We start from the raw sequence: 26,702 nt of genomic DNA on the forward strand, positions 1-26,702 counted from the left end.
CTGTTTCCTTTTTTTAAATGAGGAAATAAATATTCCTAAAAGGATAAGAAAAAAGAAAAAGATAAGTGAATTCGCCCATTTTGACCAAACACCCCCCGCCTTCAAAATGGACTCTCCCGCCCCAGCTATGAATGAATGTTTACACGCCAAGGAGCGGACTGTTCCAAAAGAAAGAATAGGGGGGTGGGTTCGCGTAAAAGGGGGAAAAACGTAGCCCTTTGTGTCCCTCACTTGTGTCCCAGCGTCAGGGTTTATTTTTATTGGCTTTTTAAAAAACAAAGCTGAGTTTGGGAAAGACTTCATATCACGAATTTGGACGTTTGGGTTTATATTTGCCCCCCTCTGCATGCGCACAAGTGGTACGACCCATGCCCCGCCCCTTTCATTCCGGGCCGCTGATTGGCCGCGCCGTTTTTAAAGGGGCAGGCAAGGCGGGCTTTTTTCCCTCTTCTCTATTGCTAACCTCCGACCTTCCCCTCCCTTTCACGGTCTCCTTCCTTCTTCCGTAGTTCCGTCGGCGGAGGCCGGAGAGAGAGAGGGGGGGGGAGAGAGGAACCGCCGCGAGGGAGTGCGGAAGAGCCCCGTCCCGGAGCTGCGGGGCGGAGGGCGGGATGAAGAAGGGACCCTCCCGGCCGCGGCCACGACGACGACGGCGGCGGCGACACCACTGCTACTCCCACCGCCGCCGCCGCGACCAACTAGGCCGCGCCGCGGCGTTGCCATGGAAACGAAGAACGACGGCGGCCGCCGAGGGACACAAAGGCCACCGGAGCGGCGCCTGAGGCGAGAACGCGTCCCGACGAAGGGGGCCGCCGCCGCCGCCATCGCCGTCATCCCAGCGCCTGCCTCTGCGCCTTCCTCCTCCTCCTCGTCGGCCATGGAGGCCGTCTGCGGCCCGTCCCCCTCGGCGCCCTCGCCGCCGCCGCCGCGGTACCGCCTGGTGTCGGAGATCGGGCGCGGGTCCTACGGCGTGGTCTACGAGGCGGTGTCCGGGCGCAGCGGGGCCCGGCTGGCCGTCAAGCGGATCCGTTGCGACGCCCCGGAGAACGTGGAGCTGGCGCTGGCCGAGTTCTGGGCCCTGACCAGCCTCCGGAGGCGGCACCCGAACGTGATCCGCTTCGAGGAGTGCGTCCTCCAGCGCGACGGCCTCGGGCAGCGCATGAGCCACGGCAACAAGCGCAGCGCCCTCTACCTCCGCCTGGTCGAGACCTCGCTCAAGGGTAAGCCGAGAGTCAGGGACTCCTCCAGGGCCGCCCCTTCCTTCCTTCCTTCCTTCCAGGCAGGAACTCCCGCCCCAGGCACCCCAGGGACATCCAGGGTCATCGAATGAGCCCCACGGGGCCAGAAGGCGGGGGGGGGGAGGGTTTGCCGTTGGCAGCCTCTGAGGCTGAGAGAGTGTGTCTGGGCCGCCTAGGAGCCTTCCAGGCAGAAACTCCCGCTCTAAGCCCTGCCTCTGGCATCCACTTCTGGGCTCCTCTTTCCATGAAGACTCCTCCTGCACTGGCTCCCAGAAGCTTCGCCTGGGATTCTGGGAGCTGGAGTCCAAAAGCCTTTAAAGAGCACTCTGATGTCCTGCCAGGACTGTCTGAATCTCCCCCTGCGTTTCCTTTCCTGTTGGTTCAGGTCATAGTATGTTCTAGTGTAGGAAATGTTCATTGTGTTAGTTGTGGGAGGAGCTATAGCATCCCCTGCATGCTTCCCAGGTTCGGTTTGCCCTTTCCCAGCATGCTCTGCTGGAGCTGGAAGCCTTTAGTTGGGAGCAGTCTTTGCTGTGAGCTGGCAGAGAGCTGTCGTTTGGTGGCAAACAGGCCCAGGCTGCCGGAAAGGGCATTTCTTACACCTTAGCCGAATCAGTTACCAGGAACTAGTTCCCCAATTTAGTTACCAAGAACAAGTTAGCCATTTTAGTTACCAGTAATTAGTTAGCCAAATCAGTTACCAGTAATTAGCTATCTACATCAAGTCAAAGAATTCAGGAGCTGAAAGACCCTGCACCAGCTCCATTGAGTGAGGAGACCAAGCCCAGAGAGACGACATCCTGAAGACTGCTGAAACTCCAACTGTAAAGCATCTTTTATCTAGAGCTGGGCAGGAGAAAACTCTTTACTTTTGGTCTTGAAATTAAACTTCCCCCTTTTTGAACTTTACATTCAGCTTCAGAGACTTTTGGGTAGAAGAGTTTGATCTCACCAGGGTACCAGCGTTGCACAGCCAAATCTGCCACCACCTTTAGTTGGGTGTGTCTTCACAAGCACAGTTTGGGGACCAAAGCATTAAAACCTATAGAATCATAGAGTTACCACAGATTCCAGGAGCCATCCACTCCAACCCCCTTCTGCCATGCAGGAACTCACAAGCAAAGCACTTCCTATGACATCCATTTTTGGACTTCTCTTTCCATTCAAACTGTTTCTATTAAAACATAGAGTTGGAAGAGATCTCAGGATTCAGCCAGTCCAACCTCCCACCTTCTGCCATGCAGGAACTCCCAATCAAGCATCCCCAACAGATGGCCATCCAGCCTCTGCTGAAAGACCTCTAAGGAAGGAGACTCCACTACACTCTGAGGAAGGAGTGTGTTTCACTGTCGAACAGCCCTTACTCTCAGGAAGTTCCTCCTAATGTTGAGGTGGAATCTCTTTTCCTGGAGCTTGTATCTATTGCTCCATTGGGTCCTAGTCTCTGGAGCAGAAGAAAACAAGCTTGCTCCTTCCTCAATATGACATCCTTTCAAATATTTAAACAGGGCTATCATATCACCTCTTAAACTTCTTTTTTTCCAGGCTAAACATCCCCAGCTCCCTGAGTCCTCATAGGGCTTCATGGTTTCCAGACCTTTCACCATTTTAGTTGCCTTCCTTTGGACACACTCCAGTTTCTCAAAGTCCATTTTAAATTGGTGCCTAGAACGGGACACAATATTCTAGGTGGGGCCTGATCAAAGCAGAATACAGTGGCACTTTTACTTCTCTCGATCTAGACACTATACTTTTATTGATGCAGCCTAAAATCCCATTGGCCTTTTTAGCTGCCGCATCGCACTGTTGACTCATGTTCAACTTGTGGTCTACTGGGACTCCTAGATCCCTTCACACATATAAGTTTCTTGTTCAGCCAGGTGTCTCCCATAATCCTATATCTGTACATTTCAGTTTTCTGCCCTAAGTGCAGTACCTTACATTTCTCCCTATTGAAGTTCATTTTGTTAGCTGTGGCCCAGCTTTCTAGTCTGTTCAGGTCATTTTGAAATTTGATCCTGTCCTCTGGAGTATTAGCTATTCCTCCTAATTTGGTGTCAATCTGCAAATTTGATGATTATGTCCCCAATTCTTGGATGAAACATTGATCAAAATGGAGACTGTGTTTGAGGAATTAGAGGAAGACTATGATTGGGAAGAGCAGCTATAAAAACTGGACAAGATCATAAAAAGCAAAGATGTAGAACTGAACACTAAGGATCATCCAAAGCATCATATTCCCTATCGTCATGTACAGATGCAAGCACTGGACAGTGAAGAAAGCGGATAAAAAGAAAATCAACTCATTTGAAATGTGGTGCTGGAGAAGAGTGCTTAGGATACAGTGGACAGCCAAAAAGACCAACAAATGGCTCCTTGACCAGCTCAAGCCTGGAAGCCAAGATGATCAAATTGAGGGTGTTGTACTTTGGCCACATCATGAGAAGACAGACCCCATTAGAAAAGACAATAATATTAGGAGGGAAGTAGGAAGAGAGAAAGACCACACACTAGATGGATAGACTCAGTTAGGGAGGGTACTGGTACAGTATGAGTTTACAGGACCTGAGCAGATCAGTGGAGGACAGGAGGGCTTGGAGATGTCTCATCCACAGGGTCGCCATGAGTCAGGGTCGACTTAAGGACATTTAACAACAACAATGTGATATCTTGGAGGTGAAACCCAAGTCTAAACATGAAATTCATATGTCTTTTATATACAACTTATACACATGCCCTGAAGGTAAATGTATATGTAATATTTTTAGTATTTTTGGTCACGAAATAAAGTTTGTGTACGCTTAAAAGTCGGAAAGCAAAGGTGTCACTATCTCAGCCACCCTTGTGGACAACTTTGGAGTATTTCACAAATCCAGATATAGTAGGAGACTCAACCTGTGTTGGCTTTTCTAGATGTCCAAAGCACAACAGCCTCACTTTAGTCATCTTGGCTTCTAGGGAGAGTTCAGGCATGCTTTGCCCTATGATCCATTTATTTCTCTTTTTAGCAGTCTGTGCTATCTGTAGAACTCTTCTCCAGCACTTCCTTCCAAATGAGTTGATTTTTTTCCCTATCAGCTTTCTTCACTCTCCAACTTGCACAACCATACATAGAAATAGGAAATGCAATGGCATGGGCAATCCTTACTTTAATATTCAATTATATGTCTTCTTTACTTCCAAGATCTTGCCTAGTTCCTTCATAGATGCCCTTCCAAGTCCGAGTCGTCTTCTGATTTCTTGACTGGAATTTCCATTCTGATTAATGACTGAGCCAAGGTTTGGAAAAACTTAAACTATTACTCCTCCCTGTATCGCCAGCCAGGATGGCAATCTTGGCTGAGGGCAAGGGGAGGAGAACAGGGGTTCCTGTGAGTTGTAGTCTTAATAGTTTTTTATCAGAGTACTCAAAGTAGAACAAGAATAGGTGCTGGAGGAGGAGAAATAGCAGTTGGGTGGGGGCAGGGAGCCAAAAAAGAAAAACTAAAGATCTGTAGAGAGAATAGCAAAAAATACAAAGATTTTTAAAGACTTCTGACTGTTTCTTCTGCTGTTTTAAATGCATATAGAATTATAGAGTTGGAAGAGACCATAAGGGCCATCCAGTCCAACCCCATTCTGCCATGCAGGAACTCTCAATCAAAGCATCCCCGACAGATGGCCATCCAGCCTGTTTAAAGGCCTGTAAGGAAGGAGACTCCACCACAATCTCCAAGGGAGTGTGTTCCACTCTCGAACAGCCCTTAGTGTTAGAAAGTTCCTCCTAATGAAATGAAATTCTTTATTATGGTCAAAGACCAGCATCAATATAAAATATAACATAGGAAAATAAAATAATACACCTAAAAAGATTGCTTGGGATAAAAATCTGCCAACTAGAACCCCTCCAAATGTTGAGGTGGAATCTCTTTTCCTGCAGCTTGCATCCATTGTTCCAGGTTCTGTTCTCTGGAGCAGCAGAAAACAAGCTTGCTCCCTCCTCTATATGACATCCCTTAAATACTTAACTGGCAAGGGGAGACACCATGATCATAAAGGTGGTTTTCCCAGGGTGAGACTTATCCATTGCACTCCAGGTGTGCTGACCCCTGCGATTTCCCCAAATGCGGGAAACTTGGCTGCATAATTTGTGGTAGTGGGAGACTGTGTTCACGCTTTCCCCTACCAAAAAAAAAAAAAAAAAATGACATCCCTTCAAGTATTTAAACAGGACTATTGCCCCTTAATCTTCTCTTCTCCAGGCTAAACATACCCAGCTCCCTAAGTCGTTCCTCATAGGACATGGTTTCCAAACCCTTCACCATTTTGGTCGCCTTCCTTTGGACAAACTCCAGTTTCTCAACATCCTTTTTCAATTGTGCTGTCCAGAACTGGACACAATATTCCAGGTGGGGCCTGACCAGAGCAGAACAAATGTTCATACCTCTCTCTGTGAACTACTTTTAACCACATTCTACTTGTAATCTCATACTAATTTTCAAAGCCAACTGTCATTACCTCATTTTAATCTTTTGCCAAAAAAAGTATGTCAGGGTAACTCCTAAGCACTGGGAGAGTCTCCACAGCACTCTTAAGCAGACTATCTTTCTCATACAGTATATTATCTGGTAGCTTTTGGGACCATAAATGGGACTTCCATCCCACAACTTGGAAATGCACATTGGGAGTGTGTGTGTAGAAAAGGTTGGTGTTGCTCCTCGCTCTGTCATCCATTACCAGGTTTTTGAAGTGACCATCTCTAGGACTAGCCTAGGAGGAGAGGATTCTCTTGAATATTTTATAGGAAAGTGTGGGATATGGCTGTCTTGGATTCTGTTCTGGCAAGAAAGCTGAGATGCAAATTCAGGAAATAAATAAAATAAACATGAAATATTTTGTTCCTGCTCCTCATGAAGACGTTCTGTTCCTTGTTTCCAGAATGGAGGAAGGAAAGGTGATTTGTATTCCCTTACATAGGATGTGCTTTCCCCCTTGAACAGTTTAGGAAACATTCCCTAAACTCTTTCCAGCATATACTAATGTAAAAGAAGTGGATGAGAAGCAAGGTGTGGTAGACGGGCTCTGTGCAATATTTATTGGTGGAAAAAAGTTGGTATTCCCCCGCTGTTGGCCTGCTAAACTGCCCTGCACCAGACCTGAGGCGGAAACTGATGGAGATGTGTATGTGAGAGAGGGCAATTTTAATGGATGCTTTTCTTATAGATGAAATTCCTGCGAAACCACACTTTTTACATACTGGTCCTGTAAAATTTCTATGCTTTCAGGCATATAGGGAACCTGTACCTGCTCTTGAATGGGATGCCATAGTGCTAAGCACCTGTATGAACACATACCAATATTTTGGATGTTTAAGATCATGGATGTATGCTCAAAGTTAAATGGAGGAAGACAGGCACATCCTCCTAACAGGAGTTCATGCGCACAGTTTTCATGTATTAAGTTTATTCTGTAGAACTTTGCAAGTTGTTTTACTTAAAATTCAGACATGGCTAGAGATGTCAGGTCTGTAAGTTGAAGCCCTTGTATCTTGGTTTTGCACTGTAAACTGCTTAGAGAGTGCTTAGCACTATAAAGCAGTATAGAAATGTAAGTGCTATTGCTAGTTAATAGTCCACAAATATTTGTCATTGTGCAGTTTTAGTTATTTGCAGTCTAAAAGAAGAGAATAAGCAACTGCTGTATATTTTTTCCATCCTTGTCTTTACATGCAACAGGATCACCATGGTGTTGAGGGCAAAGCTTGATGATAACCACAAGTCTTTTGGATAAGGAACTCATTTAACCTATTGGTCCCTAGGTGTTGTTGGATTTCAACTCATAGAAGGCCTGGGCAGTATAATTAGAGCCTCTAAGAGTTGCAGACCAACAATGCATTGAAGCCCAGGTTTGTGAACCAGTTCTTAGGCCCTTGCAACCATTATTCCCAACAGTGCTAATTCATTTCCTTTGGTGGTAACAGAAGTGCCTTGTTTTCTTTCCCCAGTATTGTTATCCCTGCTGGGTTGCCTCCACACCACTCAGCCTCAACTTGTGGCCCTTGGCTCTTCCAGACTGCACATTTTCTGGCCCAGAAGTTGTAAATTTTCTGAGAGAAGCAGTTCCCAATTCAAATAGGTTTCAGCCCCCCCCCCCACACACACACATTTTAACACGTGTTTTCTTAAAGTTAGATGTAGCTTCTGTCCACATATAGGTTTGAAGCTTTTAGTAGTCTCTGCAACCCCTAACTTTGCTGGGGCAGAATTTTTTCCAATTGATGAGGGTAGTTGACCTAGTGTCCTACAGAAAAGCAGTTCTCCTAAATTCCAGCCAGCATGGCCAAAGATTAGGGGCAGTGGCGTCACCAGGGGAGTGCGGATCGCACCAGGTGACAACGGTTGCTCCCCAAACATCTGCTTTTTGGAAGAAATCAGCTGTGTTCCTTTAAAATGCTGAAGAGATGGTGTGAGTGGGATGAGACTCAGTGGGAGGAGAAAGGAGAGGCTCCAGATGGTTTTAAAACAAATATTTAAATTAATTTTTAAATTTTTTTTACATTTTTACAAAACATCACCTTTTACCAAATTTTCACTTCAACCACATGAAACTATGTACATGTAAATGCACTGAGGCTGTGTGTGATAATATAATTTAAAGGTATAATTTTGATTTTGCTAGTTGTTTTCATGTCACAAGTATTACCATCATAGTGAGTGATATGCAGGAATTATCATTAATGAGTAACAGTAGAAAAAACATCACTAAAGGTTCTGTATGGTGTGGGATTGGAAGAGGTCAATGGGGGGGACAGGTGACACCATGATCTACCACACTGGGTGACGCCAACCCTAGTGATTATGGGAGGTGAAGTCTAAAACATTAAGAGCACAAGCTTACCTATTAGTTTAAGGGAGGGGATGCCAAATAAGAGAGCCAACATGATGTAGTGGTTTGAGTGTTGGGCTACAAATAAAGCAGAAGAGCAAACAGCATCTGGGCCCTTCTGCACAGCAGTTCTTCACCAGAACGTTGCTGGCAATGTTTGTGATGTTGTTGTATTGGGAGTGGGAGAAAGGGTGTGCCACGTGCCACCACAACGTGCGCCGTCCTAGTGCCATAACATTTCCCAGCCTGGTCTTGTGCCGAACTGCGTGCTCTTCATTGGCCCTAGTGTCACTCTGCAGAGCTGGCTTATTATGGATAAGCCAACCTCCCCTCCTTCACGTGTCAGGCTGCATGCTGCAGATGCTGTTCAGCTGCGTGCCATGCAGGAGCTCACAGACCGCCCAGGCGGGCACTACAGACATGTGCGGCATTCATTTTCTGGACATAGGCAGAACTTCTGGTTTGATTGTTTCGGTTGCTGCTAGTCATTCTCTATTAGCTCTTCATTGTAACATGGTGGGTCACTCAAGTGTGAAAAGAGAAGGTGGTCATTGTATGCAATAATACTAGCAGACCTAGTTTTCCTTTGTTTCTAGCGAACGTGGAAGGGGGATGCTGTTTAAGTAAATTTAAGTAAGCTTGTTTAAGTAAATAAATTTGCAAAAATATTAAATTTATAATATGAGATGAGCAGCTGGGAGAGAAGACCACAGCATCCATGAAAGGCCTGCATTGCAACTCTACCTTGTGTTTTACTTGCAAAGATTTGCCCTTGTCTTCAAGTGAGCTTTCTCATACAGTAAGCTTGCTGTCTTTGTGTGTGGCGTCATGTTTATTTTTGTGTAACATTGTCTAAACAGATCCTCATCTTTCCCTGCTACTGGCTGTCATTCTGCTCCATCTAGTTATGCTGTCAAGTTGAGAAAAGTTGAATTGTCTGGTCCCAAAGTGTGTTGCAAAGTTTCTAACAACAGGGCTGCTTTTCAGGATGAAAAAATAAATCTGTGTTAGCCAACAAGCAGGTTTTAAAGCTAGATCTGGCACTCATTAATTGCAGTTCTTACAGAGGAAAACAAGGATGGGGCCCCCTTCTAACCAATTTAAAATTAAATAACAAATAACAAAGCATGCATTGGACATTCCTCTATAGCTAGTTCATTGGAGCATTGCAGGGCTGTTAAGCAGAAGGAAACAAGAGTAAAATAATCTAGCTGTATGCATACTGGTTTCACTGAGAAAACTAGCTGAGTAACTAGTGCCCTTAAGCAAAATGTTGGGCCATTTCAGGAGAAGCTTCAAGAAAAAGGAATTCATGGGCAGTCATAATTTTTGCAGTAAAATAAAAAAGATTGCTTTTTAGCTTGATTCAAGTACATTTAACACAGGATTAACCATTGCCTTTTTTCATCTACCTACTTTTTCTGTAAATAAACCCCACAAACTTAATGGAAAAACCAATCTTAAAGATAAGGAAATCTCTCTAGTATATCTTGCCAAAATCTTTTAACTCTTGCATTTTTGCATTTGCAGTTCTGAAGTTGTGGTTACATAGATGGGATGGATCAACAGTAGCTCAGAGAGAATACTAGTCAACTGAAAACTTTGTGAAACTCCACATTGGTGGTATTGTTGTGTGCCTCCAAGTCATTTCCAATCCTAAAGTGAACCAAATACAGGGTTTTCATGCAAGTTTTGTTCAGAGGGGGTTTGCCTTTGCCTTCCTCTGAGGCTAAGACAGTGAGACTTGCCCACAGTCACTCAGTGTGTTTCCGTGGCAGAGCATGGATTCAAACCCTGGTCTACGGAGGTAGAATTCAAAGATATAGCCATGTTAGTCTGTAGAATCAGTATGTAGAGAGATCTTGTAGCACCTTTGATATTAACTGAAATAAAGAAGTTGGCAGCATGTGCTTTTGTAGACTTCAGTCTACTTCCTCAGATGTATTTAGAGCACACTAAATGCATCTGAGGAAGTAGATTGAAGTTACAAAAACTCATGCTGCCAACTTCTTCATTTAAGTTGGACTCACAGGTGCTACAAGATCTCTCTACATCCTGGTCTACAGAGTTATATCCAGTATACACACCACTATACCTTGCTAGCTCATCCACATTAGTGAACTAAAGCCAAAGTCAGAGCATCGCAGTGGTTCCCAAACTCTGGTCCTTCAGGTGTTTTGGACTTCAGTTGGCCAAGGTGGCAGGGGCTTCTGGGAGGTGAAGTCCAAAACACCTGGAGGACCAAAGTTTGGGAATTGCTGGGCTACAGGAATGCTTGGGCTGATGTCTCTTAGCTGGAGACAGACATTAGGAATTTTTTTTAATAGTATGATGGAAGTATCTTTATAAGAATGAGCATGGTGTAGTGATTTAAGCACTGGACCATAGTTATGGAGATCAGGGTTTGAATCCACACTGAGCCATGGAAACTTTGGTTGAGCCACATCCTCAGCTTCACAGTAGGAAAAGGCAAACCTCCCTCTGAAAAAATCTTGCCAAGAAAACCCTGCGGTCTATGTAAGCTGGGAGTAACTTGAAGGTACACAGCAGCAAATCTTTACCTGTAGTCTCTTTATATGAAGACTGCAACAGGAGCTTTGTTGGCTTTCTGTAGTAAGTTAGAAATCTGCACATCCTGTTTGACCGGAAATGATAGTGGGATGAAGGAGGTAGAAGACATTAGAGGAATGGGGGAGCTCCCTAACTACAGTTCCAACTTGGTTTATCTTTTTTTAAAAAAGCTGTTACAGCAGTATCTGCTGCAATGAACAGACTTTCACAAATGTACCTTTCTAAGAGGGTGAACCATGGCAAATTTATTTAATCCTTTCTGCAAGTGTACTTGGATAGGCCAGTATTTATCTACTGAGAACATCTTCAGGATGTTCCCGTAATAATCTTAAAACATAGTGGCCTCAGCATGTCAAGCAAGGATCACCCCCTCCCTGAAGCATTCTTCATGTGTTGGTTGGCCATACCAAGCAGAAGTTTATGGCACCTGACTGAAAGAGCGGTGGCCACACGAAAGCAATCTTGTTTCTTAACCGGGTGGTATTGAGCATTTAATGGAGCAAAGCTGAGAGCCTTTATGCCTTGTTGCTTCATTAACTGACCCCCAAAGACCTCCATGGTTTGAGTGCAGCCACTGTCTTTTCAGTTTCTATATTGTCACTGCCTTTCCTCTTTCTTTTGTTCACCTCCAGCGATTAGAGGCAACACTGCCCAGCAATTTACAATATCTTCCCCTCCCCACTTTTTCTTGAGTGAAATTAAAGCCTTATTGATCCTGGATTTTTGTTGAGCTACACACCCTTTATGATGTCATTTTTTTTCTTTTTAAAGGTTTTCTCCATCTCTGTTGACAGGACAGGATGGCCAAATTGTGATATAACTTTCAATTTCCATAGTAATAGTCTTGGTGACAGACTTGTTTATGCAAATAATTGGCATTCCTCACTATCTATCTACTACAGAGGCGGTTACTGAAGACTTGGTAGCTTCTTGTTTCATGCTCTGTTCAGTCATACTTGTCTTTTCATTGCAAGGTCTTCCTTTTTGTCTGGTGCACATCCCTAATGTCAACTTTAAAACTTCAGACTTGCTGCAAGGTGGAACAGAAATATGTCTGAGATACAAAAGAACTGAAAAGAGAACACAAGCAATATAGTTCTCCCCTGCCTTATAAAATCAGCTTACCTCATGCCAAGAATTGAGGAGTTCCTACACAATTTTTGCATGTCCTGTTTTTTCCATAGGGTTATCATCTACTGAGCCACTGGGACAACCTGGCAAGGAGTTGGTACAATCATTACTGTTACTCCATTGCATGATTGTACCAGTGCTGCATTACAACGTCACAGAAAATAGACACAGCCTGCAGTTTGATGGAAGTAGATTGGATTATGCATGTTTGTCTCTGCATTCCTTTCTGGCATTAGTGACACTGGCATGCTGCAGTGTAAGCACAGAAGCTGCTAACTGGACTTGCCTTCCTTATTTTTCTCCTTAAGCAATCATCGCAAGGGGGCTTTTTACCTAAATTCAAAATGGGTGAGGTTTTAACTGTCATTTAACTTACTTTGCATTTTGTTGTGACTGGCTTGCCTTGAGCTCTATGTGGAGATGTGTGGTACAGGTTTACCACAAAAGAGCCTGCTCCTAGCAGGGTGATATGCAAATACAGGACCCCCGTCGGTACCAAAATCTGTGGTTGCTTAAGTCCCATTAAATACAATGGTAAGTAAAACAATTCCCCCTACATAAAATGCAAAACACGGTTTGATATTTGGAATTTATACTTAAAGGAGTATCTCTTCCTGTATACACTTGCCTAAACAATGAGACATGCTGCGGAGGTTCTCTATGTCCCACCACTGGAAGCACTATTCTATGTTGATATTTATATTTTATCTTATTATGTAGGTACTTAGGATATATTTGATAGTTTTCCTGTAATGTTTGTGTATGAGATCTTACTGGGCCTGCCACCCTTGTCTGCAGATGTTTCAGTTCAGAGTGAGGAGAGATCTGCAGGATGGAAAAACATGTTTTCTCTCCTTTCCTTTTGTTGGTGGTTTTCTTCCTTATAGTCAGACTCCTTGCAATTTCTACAACAGAACAAAAGCAGCTGATGAGCACTAACTTACTTTTCATCTGAGTTGATTAAATTCCCATCTGCAATATCCTGCTGCTGGAGGGTATGCTGGTGATGGCTACATGATGTTGGATTCCAGGCTGCCAATTTAACACTGATGCTTTTTCTGTCAAATAGCTCCCAGAGGCCTTTTCCCAATGAATGGCCATCTTCTCATCCACTGCAATGCACACCATCACCCAACCATTGCTTGTGTGATGCCTCTGTGTGGATTGAACCCATCAATTGAAAGCTGTCACCTAACAGATCACTGCTAATCAAGATTGGAGAAAACTGGTATCAGTGGTATATTTGCATGAGAAAGGGGCAGTTTTTGTAGAACTGAAATAGAGTGCAGAATTAAAATTGCTTCTCATTATTTAATACTATTCATCCCTAAAAAGCATTCTGAAGTTTGCCAAGTGTCTGAAAGAATAGGGTACAGGTGAGCCTGTGTGGTGTGGTGGTTTGAGTGTTGGACTTTGACTCTGGATACAAGGTTCAAATTCCAGCTGAGCTAGTGTAAACCCACTGGGTGACCTTGGGCAAGTGACTCTCTCTCAGCCTCAGAGGATGGCAATGGCAGACTCTCTCTGAAAAAATTTGCCATGCTAACTCCATGATAGGGACGCCATAAGTTGAAAATGACTTGAAAGCATACAACAATAACAAACAGCCTAATTTAATTTTATATCATGCCTCGCTTCCAGGGCAGTACCCAAGATAGCATCATATTCTGGCATGAATCCCAACTCTTAGCCTCTAATATCCAGCCGTTTGCTTAACCCCCCCCCCACCCCACCCCATCACATTGTTCAAAAAATGACCAGTACATTGTATAGTTTTTGTGTGTAATTGACTTTAAAGAGAGTGGTAGACATATCCCTTAAGTTGTCCATTCCTGCAGGTATTAATTAAGCTTAAGTAACTTTCCAGTCTTGCCTGTGCAGTAATTCATTTGCTTGTCCTTTCTTTCCCCTTCTGGCAAGGTGAGAGGATCCTGGGCTGTGCTGAAGAACCTTGTTATCTCTGGTTTGTCATGGAGTATTGTGAAGGAGGAGACCTGAACCAGTACATTCTTTCTCGCAGACCAGACCCTGCCACCAACAAGAGTTTTATGCTCCAGCTAACAAGCGCCATCGCCTTTCTGCACAAGAACCACATTGTGCACAGGGACCTGAAGCCAGACAACATCCTGATCACAGAGAAATCGGGTGCACCTATTCTCAAGGTGGCAGACTTTGGGCTCAGCAAGGTCTGTGCTGGTTTGACTGCTCGAGGCAAAGATGGGGGGAATGATAACAAAAATGTGAATGTGAACAAGTATTGGCTGTCATCTGCTTGTGGCTCAGACTTCTACATGGCTCCTGAGGTCTGGGAAGGGCACTACACTGCCAAGGCAGACATCTTTGCCCTGGGCATCATTATCTGGGCAATGATTGAGAGGATAACATTTATTGATGCTGAGACCAAGAAGGAGTTGCTGGGGACCTACATCAAGCAGGGGACTGAGATTGTACCCGTTGGGGAGGCGCTGCTAGAAAACCCAAAGATGGAGTTGCACATCCCCCAGAAACGCAGGACTTCCATGTCTGAGGGGATCAAGCAGCTCTTGAAAGACATGTTGGCTGCTAACCCACAGGACCGACCCGATGCCTTTGAGCTTGAATCCAGGATGGACCAGGTTACTTGTGCTGCTTAAACTCAGGTCACCCAGTGTTGGTGTGCTTTGAAAACTGGGGTAAGTTTTATAAAGGCCTATTTTGTTTTGTTTTGTTTCTGCTTCTGTAGGTTGAAAAATGTATTGGAATGATGGAGCCCTTTTGAGTGTCAGCGGCTTGGGGCTATCTATGTACTCACATTCCAATGTGTTGTTGTTTTCCTTTGTGAGCTTTTCATCTACCCTGTCTAGTTCTTCCTTTAAATAAAAGTCCTTCAGAAAGGTAAAACAGAACCAACAGTTGCACACTTCATCAGGTCCCATGAGAGGACTTCATACCCCACAGCTCCCCTTTATGTACTCTACTGAGCCCAAGAAACAGGCCATTACTTTAAAAGCACATCTCATTTTTTATGATACTGTGTAAGCACTGCATGAGCTAGTAGAGTATGAGAATAGAGTAGCAGGCATCATTTTAGAAGACTTCTTCCTTGTGGCCTGTTACAGACTGCCAAAATAAAGCTGCTTCGGGTCTCTTTGGAGGTATGCTGTTTAAATGATGCATGCATCCTAAGAATCCGGAAGCTGCACCAAAGCTGCACTCCAGTGCTTAGGAATGGTGTGTGGCTTTGGCGCGACCTCCGGACTCGTAGGACCCATGCATCATTTAAACAGCATACTTCCAAAGAGACCCGAAGCAGCTTTATTTTGGCAGTCTGTAACAGGCCTGTGTGTGAGAGAGAGAAAAAGCAGAATATGTCATGTAAGATGGTGATTGCCACTGACTGCTATTCAGGATCGCTGGGTCCTACAGTCCAACATCATCTGGAGGATTGCATGATTCCCACTCCTGTTCTGAAGTCCCAGCAGACTGGAGCAGGGCAAATGTTGTCCCCATCTTCAAAAAGAGGATCCCAACAATTATCGTCCAGTTAGTCTGACATCTATACCTGGAAAGATTCTAGAGCAGATCCTTAAACAGAGAGTCTGTGAACATCTAGAAGGCAATGCCATAATCACAAAAAGTCAACATGGGTTTCAGAGAAACAAGTCATGCCAGACAAATCTAATCTCTTTCTTTGATAAAATTACGAGCTTGGTAGATGAGGGGAATGCTGTGGATGTAGTGTATCTTGATTTCAGTAAGGCCTTTGACAAAGTTTCCCATGACATTCTTGCAAACAAGCTAGTGAAATGTGGGCTAGACAACATAACTGTTACACGGATTTGGTAATTGGTTTACTGGCTGAACCCAAAGGATGCTCAAAAATGTCATCCTGGAGAGAAGTGACCGTTGGGGTCCCACAGGGCTCTGTCCTGGGCCCAGTGCTATTCAACATCTTTATAATGATTTGGATGACAGAATTGGGAGTGTACTTAGCAAATTTGCAGATGACACCAAATTAGGAGGAGTAGCTAATACTCCAGAGGACAGGATCAAAATTCAAAATGACCTGAATAGACTAGAAAGCTGGGCCAAAGCTAACAAAATGAATTTCAACACAGAGAAATGTAAGGTACTGCACTTAGGGTGGAAAAATGAAATGTAAACAGATATAGGATGGGTGACACCTGGCTGAATGAAAGTACATGTGAAAGGGATCTGGGAGTCCAGGTAGACCACAAATTGAATATCAGTCAACAATGCGATATGGCAGCTAACAAGGCGAATGCGATTTTAGGCTGCATCAATAGAAGTATAGTGTCTAGATCAGAGGGAGTAATAGTGCCACTCTATTCTACTCTGGTCAGGCCCCACCTGAAATATTGTGTCCATTTCTGGGTACCACAATTCAAAAAGGATGTTGAGAAACTGGAGTGTGTCCAAAGCAGGGCGACCAAAATGGTGAAGGATCTGGAAACCATAAAGCCCTATGAGGAACGACTTAGGGAGCTGGGGATGTTTAGCCTGGAGAAGAAAAGGTTAAGAGGTGATATGATAGCCCTGTTTAAATACTTGAAGGGGTGTCAGATTGAGGAGGGAGCAAGCTTGTTTTCTGCTGCTCCAGAGACTAGGACCCGGAACAATAGATGCAAGCTACAGGAAAAGAGATACCACCTCAATATTAGGAGGAACTTCCTGACAGTAAGGGCTGTTTGATAATGGAACAAACTCCCTCAGAGTGTAGTGGAGTATCCTTCCTTAGAGGTCTTTAACCAGAGGCTGGATAGCCATCTGTCAGGGATGCTTTGATTTAGATTTCCTGCATGGCAGAATGGGGTTGGACTGGATGGCCCTTGTGATCTCTTCCAACTCTATGATTCTATGGTCATTTGGTCTCAGTCAGGGAATTTGACTAAGGTCCAAAACACACTGTACAAATAATCCAGTTTGAGATCGCTTTAACTGCCTTGGCTCAGTGCTAGGGAATCCCAGGAATTGTAGTTTATTATGACACCACAGCTCTCTGACAGAGAAGGCTAAATGTCACACAAAACTACAGTTCCCAGAATTCTCTAGTATTGAGTCAGGATAGTTAAAGTAGTCTCAAATTGGATTATTTCTGTAGTGTGTTTTTGACCCACAGTCTTCTCTACCATCCTAAAATTTAAAATGGAGACAAAGGACACCTTGTATCCATTCCAGGCATTGCCAGCCAAACACCTACACATTTCAGGAACAGGAAGACTTTTCAATCATTTGCAAAGCTATATACAGTCCGTTACCAAGGATGTGCAGTCAGAAAACTTGGCTTGAAATGATGGAAAACAGCCTTTATTTTTTTTGAGAGGTGTTCCCAAAATGCTGCTGCAGTGGATAAATGTTTATGGCGAACAAACCTTTCTACTAGAATAAAATTATGGAAGCCAATATTGCAGGATGCAAGTAGATGTGGGGGAGTAGGGTTAGAAATTTTGCAAGAATGATGACTCTTGGTACATGGTAATGTGAATGTGGATTATCTGAAGGGTGGAGAAGATGGAAAGATGCATATTTTATTCTTAGGGGAGGCCTGCTTAGATTATACAGAATTTCAGACCACAATCCAGAACCCACCTGCATCTCAATAAAATTGAATCCATGGCTGGAAGTTACCAAGGACTCAGACACACTCCACATTGCTGGGGAACTGCATGTGATTTGGTCATGATTTATGCAGGCTTGTGATAGGGCCCAACTGTTAAAAACTAAATCTTGCATCCATAACCCTTGGTCTCCCTGTTCCAGTAGTAGGGAGCATATATCTGAAAGGTGTCCTGGCAGCTTCATTTCCAAATTTTCTGCAACTGTTGTCCTGCCCTTCAGCACGGATTCCAAAAGTTACATAAAAAGTGATGTGCTGTTCTTTTCCCTGTTCAGCAAGACTTTGCATAACATTGTTATATGGGTTATCACCTAATGCTGCCTGTTGCCTTCTCAAAAACCCTGTTTAATATTTGCTTTTATAAAGAAAAATGTACATATCACCATCTATTTGATATGAAAGCAAAAAGAGCATTTAGCCCCGATCTGTTTGCATTCAACTGTAAGCCGGTTTTCTGGCAGGTGCCAGTCTTGGGCCTGGGACCTTACGCTGTCCTGATACATACTGCAACAGTTTTTCCATTTGGCCCTAAATGTGGTGCATCCTTCAAATGCAAGAAGTAAAACATCACTTTGGATCTCCTTTGTAGCTTTTGGCTAACATAACTGCATGTTTTAGTTTGAGCTACCAAGGCTACAAAGTTCAAAAGGACTGCTGACTTTTCCCAAAGAACTTGTGTGAAAAGGCAATGCTGCTATAATGCAGTAAAATGAAATGTGTTGAGGGTCTGTCTCATGAAGAGCTCTGAATTTTCTCATCAAAGTGACCCATCCAAGTCAGCTAAATGGCCTTTGACATGATTGGTAAAGTGGATCCATTTAAAGATGCTTGTTCCCAAAGCCCCCTCCATGCGACAAAGGTAAAATTCTTCTCTGTCCTGACCTAAATGCATCCCTCTCCAAGCTGGTGCCATATCACCCTTGGAGGCATGCCTGCTTGTAGGTTAATGCCCAACATGAAGGGGTCAACAATGCTTTGGATGTACAGGTAGTACCTTTAAACGTTTCTAACGTCCAAGCACAAAGTGTTGCCTTCTTTTTTGTAGGTTTTCTAGGAAGTGAAAACATGGGAGAATTTTACTTCTGTAGTCCTCCAGACAAACAGATAAGAATGCAAGTTTAATGCTGCCTCAAGTTTTCATCCATGATGTAATGACAGGATTCTCTCAAACTATTTGATAGGCTATCAGGGAGCTGGATTTGGGAGATGATGGTGCCATCGCCCAGCACTCATCTCCCCCCCCCCCAACATCTATGTTTGCCATCTGTGATCATCCATGCTCTGCTAACATGCTGCTGCTGAGTTGCATAACCAGGCTGTGCCCTTCGGGGGAAATCCTGCCCCGTCTCTTTGGAATGGGAAATGAAAAACTAATAAACACAGTGAGGGGACAGACCTGCCTTGAGGCTATTTAGTCTAAGGCCCAGCTGCCCTTTCCTGGGTCTAAGATGGTAATAACTCCTTGCAAGAGCACAGCTGTCATAAAAGGGGTTGCCCCTTATATAACAGAAAAAGATGTGCCACACTGACCATCTACTTGTTTGCATTTGAGCAGTGCTTTCTGAGATGAGTGTGGCAGTTTGATGGAAGCATAGTCTTGTTGTTTGACTCTGCAATGATCGTTGTGGTCATCTATTAGCCTGACAGACTCTTGTGGAGGACAGCAAGTCATTGTGGCCAGGCTTTTCTGGCCACTGCTTTCGCAGCATTTAGCCCAGGGCACAAACTTAAAAGAGCTAGCTTGATGTGGTCTGAGTGTTGGACTACACCTCGGGAGACCAGGATTCGAATCCCAGCTTGGCTATGTAAACCCACTGGGCAATCTTGGGCAGTTCACAGTCTCTCAGCCTCGGAATAAGGTAAAAGCAATCCTCCTCTGAAGAAACTTGCAAAGTAAACCCCATGATAATGTCACCTTAAAATCGCTGTAAATCAAAAACAATTTGAAGGCCCACAACAACAACAACAAACGAGCTTATCCTGAGTCATGGTATTTGGTCCATTAACCCAATACAGTCTTCAAACACACTGTTTGATTCACCTGGTTTAACTGGAGATCCCTGGGATTGAACCTGACACCTTCTGCATCTAACCTTAGATCCTAAAGCATGTATTCAACTGCCTCCCCTCCCCAGCCCCATTTGTTTGTGTGCAAGAACTGGCATGAGCTGAAAATCATCAACCTTGTGGATTCTTGAATTACCTCTTATCCTGGGATAAGCCAGTCTTGTAAACAGCCACCCTGCTATTATCTCTGGAGCACAGTTCTCCAGAGAGCTACAGTGAACTGTGAATGACCTGAGTCAGGCAACAAGGTACCTAAGAGATGCCCCAGAACTTGTTAATGTAAGGGGGTGAGGTACCTTCCCCTCTTGAGAGAGTCTGAGGTTTTATTGTCTAAACAGGCTCAAGCTCTCCCAAATCGCTAGTGGTAACCTCTGAAGAGAAGGCAAGAGCTATTGTGTTCAATCAAGCATAGAGTTGTCCACTGTTATTTCCATCGACAGGGGTAGGGTCTGTGTGCTTCAAGTCACCTGTCTACTCATGGTACCCCATAAATTTCATAGGGTGGGGAACATGTTGTGGTGATTTTGCCAGTCCCTTCCTCTGAAATATAGCCTTCAGCACCAGCTTTTCATTGGCAGTCTCCCATCCAAGCACTAAGCAGGACTGACTCCAAGATCGGATGGAATCAGGTGCCTTGGTAGGCTGGGTCATAAATTCTCTCTGCTAGTATCTGCAGAGGGAATTTTATCACACACACACACACACTAAAGTGGCCATGGGGAACAAAAGGAAAGCAGAGCTTTGCACTGCTCAAAGAGCTGCTGTCCTAGAAGATCCTTTATTGTATTTAATTGAACTCAACTGGCCAGACTGTAACCATTTATGTCCTGGTAATGGGCACAGTTTGTAGTTCTTTGCTCAGTGCAGTGAGTCTCCAAGATACAGGAGGGTCAACTGTCTGTGTCCAGCTGTATGTTGGAGTAAACTCAGTCTCAGCTTGATCTGTTAATCCTTCTGGCCTTTTGTCTCTTGCACATGCGGTGCCAGTGAGAAAGGTTGAAGTGTAAAACACTTGGAGGATCAAAAGTTTGGGAATCACTGCTCTAAGATGGTAGACATCATACTAGTTCCCCTGAGTTGCAAGGATTTGGATGGGCTTCTGAAGTTTGATCCATCTTGGTTTATACACTACCCCCCCCCCCCCAAGATTATGAGGAAGGACATGTTTCTTTAAAGCCATGACGTTGACTTGAGTCAAGCACTCTTTAGTGAAGAGTGGTTTAATAAGTCTCATGGTTTTCTGTGCTCTCCATGAGGCGTCTGCCTCCACTCTTCTCATGATTCATAAGCACCATTGGGTTATATACAAAGTGAAGAAAGCATGCTCATTTTGCATCATGCTTATTTCCCTGTTTCAAATAGAGGGGGGGGGAGACCTGGAACATCTGGGCAAGAGCACAGGTGGCAGGAGCACAGTGGAAAGAACCAAAATGCAGTCTAGATTTTCAAGCATTCATTGTAGAAGGGAATCTCCAGTCTGTTGAGATCCTTCATCTGGCCCAGAGAGGTTTCCTCTGTTGGTCTCTGCCCCCTGCTCAAGTCCTGCCTTCATCCCCAAGTGAAGTGGAAAATTGTCTCAGAGCAGAGATCAAAGAAATTGTCATGGATTCCTAGCACTTCATCTTCCCTCCCCTAAAAAAACAAGCAGGATGTGGCAACATGGGAGGAGTCTATTCCAAGCCCCAGATGGTTTTTTGCCTATATTACATTCTCCTCCACTGGAAGAGATACCCTTTACTGAGCCAGCCAGTGAAATTGGGAGGTGGAAGGAGAATCACACCTGCCATCATCTGGCCTCCCTACAGAAATGCCCTTCAGCCTAGAAATGGCTTGCTATGTGAGAATAGTGTATATATTTACAGTTGTCCCAAGTACACGCACACGCATTGGAATCCTCTGTCAGTTTTAACCAGAGCTGAGCCTTATAATGACCCACTCTTTCCAATTGCACACTGTCTCTGTCAACCAGTATCTGAACCAGAAATGTTCTTGCTTTTCTCCACTGATCCTGTAAAATAGGTGCTCCTGTTCTGTTCAGGGTTTCTCTTATTATAGCAGTTTCAGCAGCTCCCTCCTCTCTTAAGGGGCTGTTTCTAGCTCCACTTTCAGAAAAGTATTCTTGCAAGAAAATTAGTGCCTGAGAAGATCCATTGCTAATTAATGCAGACTTGACATATTTCAGTTAATTGGGCCTTCTGCCGAGGGGTTTGCCCCAGCAACCTTGGGTTTGTATGTTGAAGAAAAAACTAGCCCAAACCTCTCTTCTCTTGAGATTCCAGTGCTTTGTGTCAAGGAGGCAGAGGCAAGGGGCCTGATCTGGGAGCCCAATAATTGACTTGATACTTGTTTGTGTTCCCTAGCCAGGCTGCCTGTTTACAGAGATCTCCACAGGGGTGTTGACACTTGACTTGTTCTGTCATTTCAGAAAAGAAATGGATGATCCCCATGGAGCAACTTAAAACCATTTACAGATAGTGAATGTACGCAAAGTGAAGGCCATTCTACAGTGAGACCTTGTCATCCTTGGGCTTGTCATGCACAGATTTCAGCATCTGCAGATGGCAAGCCCCATTGTCCCAAACGGTGGCACGTGCATGCAGCCACATACATGTCTTATTGTCATTAGGAACAACAAGAGTAGAGGTCCTGCTTTTTTTCTAGACCCGCGATTCCCAAACTGGTCCTCCACATGTTTTGGACTTCAACTCCCAGAAGTCCCAGCCATCTTAGCCAGTGGTCAGAATGTCTGGGAGATGAAGTCCAAAATACATAGAGGATCAAAGTGTGGGAACCACTGTTCTAAATAATCCTTGTAGTGCCCTGAGAAAGGTATTGGTACTCTATGTAATAGGCCTAAATGACTGAAAGGCGCCAAATCCTTTCTGATCTTGGAAGCTAAGCTGGCTCAGCTCTGGTTAGTACTTGGATGGGAAATCGCCAACGTGAGGTGCTGTAGGCTATATTTCAGAGGAAGGGATTGGCAAAGTATCTGTGCATTATTTCCCTAAGAAAACCCTATCAAATTCATGGGTTGCCAGAAGTTAACAGGCAACTTGAAGGCACATATGTACACTGTTTCTGTATGCCTTTGTATTGGGAAGTTGGACAGACAAACAGTAGAGCTGAGTGTGATCCACCTAAGTCCACTTAGGAGCTGGAGTGAAGTGAATTCAGGACTTCCTTGCTCCTTTAAGCCCATTATATAATACCAGTTTACACTGAGGGTTTGGTAGTAGATATCATAGGACAATTGTATTTGGTAGTATCCAGTTTCATGGGACCATAGCATGCTTAGGAGACCTAAATGTATAGCCCTATTAAGTAGTTGGTGATGCCAAAAAAAGAAAAAAATCTTCCCCCAACTCTGGCATATTCTTATTCATTATTTGGTTTGCCCTGTCATATTTTGATTCGTGGACTCAAATGGATTGCACGTTTTATTAAGCAATTGGCAATTGATGGACAGGTGGCTCTTTTTAAATCTCAAGAAAAAGGAAAAGGAGCCAATCCAGCTCAGGATCCTGGCATGAAGATGTTAGGGAGGTTTGCCCTTTGCCATCATGAAAAACTGGTCCCCTTATTACTACTTGTCTGAATCTCATTTGGCCCTGTTGTTCTTGCTCCTCCCTTCAGTTGTGCCAGCCCTTTTTTTCAGTGACTGTACTCAAAAGTTACTGAGCAATATGATAAAACCTTCCCAAGTCAGGATTTATAAGCTGAAATAAACACAGTGCATAGGAAAGGGAAGATCAAAACTTGAGCTAGTACAGTTTGCCTGAAAGGTACGGCCGAAGAGGCTTGAACAGATGAAAGAAGAAGCGAAACATAGTCTATATTGGAAGAAGCCAAAATTAGCAGCTAGTTGGATTACTGTAACTCTTGAGCTCAACATGTAATGCATTACATAACAATTGAGTGACGATAGCCGCAGCAGCTGGTGTGTTGGGAAGTGTAAAATGGAGGAAGAAAGTCCTATGTAGATACACTGGAGTTGCACAGATGGTTTGTTGTTTGCAGAAAAAGATAGGCAGAAACCTAGGACCTGTTGATTATCCTTTGGATAAACCTTATGCTCAGAGCTTCTGCACTTTGAATCAGTAAAACAGTTCCTTCCCAAGGATGTACACACTGCTGGGGAGTGATTTTTTTGGGTAGGAAGACTATTATAAAAATCAGTTAGTCTTGCAAATAAAGTTGAGGTCACATGTAGCATTTGCAAGGGAAATGTTTATTCCTGAGACACCCTCTGATCTTTTTACAGCACAATCCACCAGACTCCTGTCCCTTTGCACTCCAAGACATTGAGGGTGGCACAGCATAGAAAAGTTGGGATTTCTTTTTAACCAAACCAAGTTCCTGCAATGAAAGTTCCTGAGCTAGGATTTCTTAACCAGGATTCCTTGCAATGCTAGGGTTCTGCGAGAGATTGTGATGGGAATGGGGAATACAGCTGTAGATACAATAATTTTATGCAGTGGTTCTCTGACATCTGAAAATAATTTCAAGGGTTCCCCCAGGGTAAAAAGGTCATGTAAGGTTGGCCTAAGCATTTCTTGATGTGCACTCAATTTTTACATTTATTTCTGTAGAATAAATGAGGTTTAATGTTTCTATTTCACCTATATATGGATATATTGCAAGAGACTGTTTTGCTATTGATTGTAAACTCCCAAAGTAATTAGATGGCATACTGTTCACATCAAGTACTAATAACCCAAAAATAAACTTGCAAACCCCTTGGCTTACGTGTGAAAATATGATACTACAAGGCACATAACATTATTTTATCGCTCACAGAATATACTTGTATGCTTTTTTCTTTTATGGGTAAACTTTGACTGAAAATTTATATGCATTTTTCCCTTGGCATAACTTCATTCTAGGTAGAATTCAAATATATAACTGTGTTAGTCTGTGGAATGAGATCTTGTAGTACCTTTGAGACTAACAGAAAGAAAGAAGTTGGCAGCATGTGTTTTGGTAGACAACTTCTTTCTTTCTGTTAGTCTCAAAGGTGCTAGAGGATCTCTCTATGTATTCATTCTAGGTAGTATATAATCATGCTACCATTGTAGTCTGTTGTTGTGTGCCTTCAAGTTGTTTCTGACTTATAGTGACCATTAAAGTGAGCCTATTATGGGGTTTTCTTGGCAAGATTTGTTCAGAGGAGGTTGCCATTGCCTTCCCCTGAGGCTGAGAGAGAGTGACTTGCCCAAGGTCACCCAGTGGGTTTCATGGCTGAGTTGGGAATTGAAACATAGACTCCAGAGTCATAATCCAACACTCAAATCACTACGCCACGCTGTCTCTCTCCATTCAAGTTAAATTATTCTGAAAGCAGTTCTTCTCATCGTGTAACAAAGGTAGGGATTGTGGCATTTGCATAGTCCTTTGTATGCCTTCTTACAGCTAGTGCATCAGTTCACAGCCTTTCAGCTGTGAGAGGTTGAGAGATGTCCCTTTTGGTTGCCAGTGAAGTCCACTTTGCTCAGCCGAACTGTCTGTTGTTGATCTGTGAAATACTTCCCCCGTGTTTGCCCTTCCTGATAGACGATGTGGTACTTGACAGCTGCTTGTGTTGATTTAATCCTTCCCACGGATCCTGACCTTCCTTAGAATAGGTGCCTCTTTGCCTCAGTAATGTTCCATGTGTCAGAGGCTAACTTTTGTCTTTTCTGGTAAAGTCACAACACACTCAGTGAGTGTAGACCCCTGTTCTTAACTATGCCTGGGCAAAGAATGCTCAGAAGACATTGGAAGCTGTGTGTAAAAGAGTGTTGCCCTCAGCAAAGTAGTGGCAGAGATGATGTAACATCTTACAGAAGCCACTGTCTTTGAGATTTGGATATTTAACAGAAGATGAGCTTTGAGGTCTTTACCCACCGTTTCTTTATTTCTGTGTATTTTGGCTGTCAACAAAATGGTCCCATTTATTTGACAGTGTCTTAACATTCACATGTGGTGAAGGTGGAAGTATATCAGTTTGAAGAAGACACTCTTCTGAAAGTCTAAGTGTATGTCTGGGTTGGCCCAAGCCTTATTGCAGGGAATACACCTGTGGGTCCATGTCTATATATGTTGAGTGTAATTGGCATGAAGGTGCCATGTTTAACCATATGTCCAAGTACTGAGCTGGATGCAGTGGTATGTCACACTCCTGAAGACTTGGATGTAAGACTGGGGTGACCCAAAGCTTCATTTGGAGGACACAGCTCCAATCCTTTGTTTATACTTGTATTCCTCACTTAATGAAGTGGATGTGTTCCTAGGCATGACTTCTTTAACTGAAAATTTGGCACCAGACATAAATAACATGGAAGTAAAAAACCCAATGTGACATAGTGGTTTGAGTGTTGGACTACAACTCTGGAGACCAGGATTCAATTCCCTACTTAGCCATGAAATCCTCTGTGTGGCCTTGTGCAAGTCACATGTTCTCAGCCTCAGGGCAAGGCAATGGCAAACCTTCTCTCAACAAATCTTGCCAAGAAACAAAAACAAGAAGGCCAAAATACCCTAAAGGCACCAGTTCCCATCTGATCTTGGAAGCTAAGCAGGATCAGCCCTGGTTAGTCGTTGGATTGGAGACTTCCAACAAATACCATGTGCTGCAGACTATACTGTATTTACAATGAAGGAACTGGCAAAATCACTTCTGAGTATTACTTGCTTAAGAAAACCCTATGAAAAGGCACATAAACATGCACAATATGGATAGTTCCTGTATCACAAAAAAGAGCAGTTCAACATGTTTCTGCAAGCAATCTATACAAAACTTAACAATACACCCATGCAAAAATGAAATAACCAGGTCAGATGACTCTTACATAAGCAAACAAATATGTTCAACTTGCTAGGGCCAGTAAAAAAAAAAAAAACACCACCAAACTTTGCCAAAATGCACCACCGGATTTAGTTTTTCCATCAGCTTCCACCTTTCTTATGGCTTCCATTTTGGTGACCCATGTATGAGCAGTAATGGATTCTTCAGACAGCTGCTCTTTACCTTGCCTGGAGGTGGGCCCATGCAAGTACAATATGATCAGTTAAAGCAGCATCCCATTTTTCCCCATCCCAAGCTTTATTGCACTGTTTTACCAAAAGTCACCATTTCCCCTCCCTTCCTTCCCCACCCTCCCTGTGCCAATGCTGCTAAAAAAAATTCAGCTAGAGGACATGAAAGAAAAGTGGAGGTTGGTGTAAAAACACTTTGT

At 43.8% G+C, this 26,702-nt stretch overlaps 1 protein-coding gene and 1 non-coding gene across 3 annotated transcripts in view; both read left to right on the forward strand.

The window, feature by feature from the left end:
- Positions 1-426: 426 nt before the first annotated feature.
- STK35 (serine/threonine kinase 35) overlaps positions 427-26,702 on the forward strand; it is a 33,962-nt gene continuing 7,686 nt past the window's right edge. For both annotated transcript variants that reach the window (XM_042463688.1, XM_042463689.1), the window contains exons 1-2: positions 427-1,220; positions 13,725-14,476. In XM_042463688.1, the coding sequence (XP_042319622.1) occupies positions 722-1,220; positions 13,725-14,437 (1,212 nt within the window). In that variant the 5' untranslated portion in view covers positions 427-721 and the 3' untranslated portion in view covers positions 14,438-14,476. The remainder of the gene's footprint in view (positions 1,221-13,724; positions 14,477-26,702) is intronic.
- Positions 5,238-5,402, forward strand: LOC121930170. The gene has a single exon (XR_006103840.1). It is a non-coding gene; the product is annotated as a U1 spliceosomal RNA (small nuclear RNA).

The sequence above is a fragment of the Sceloporus undulatus genome, chromosome 4 (genome assembly GCF_019175285.1).
Source record: "Sceloporus undulatus isolate JIND9_A2432 ecotype Alabama chromosome 4, SceUnd_v1.1, whole genome shotgun sequence".
Lineage (NCBI taxonomy): Eukaryota > Metazoa > Chordata > Lepidosauria > Squamata > Phrynosomatidae > Sceloporus > Sceloporus undulatus.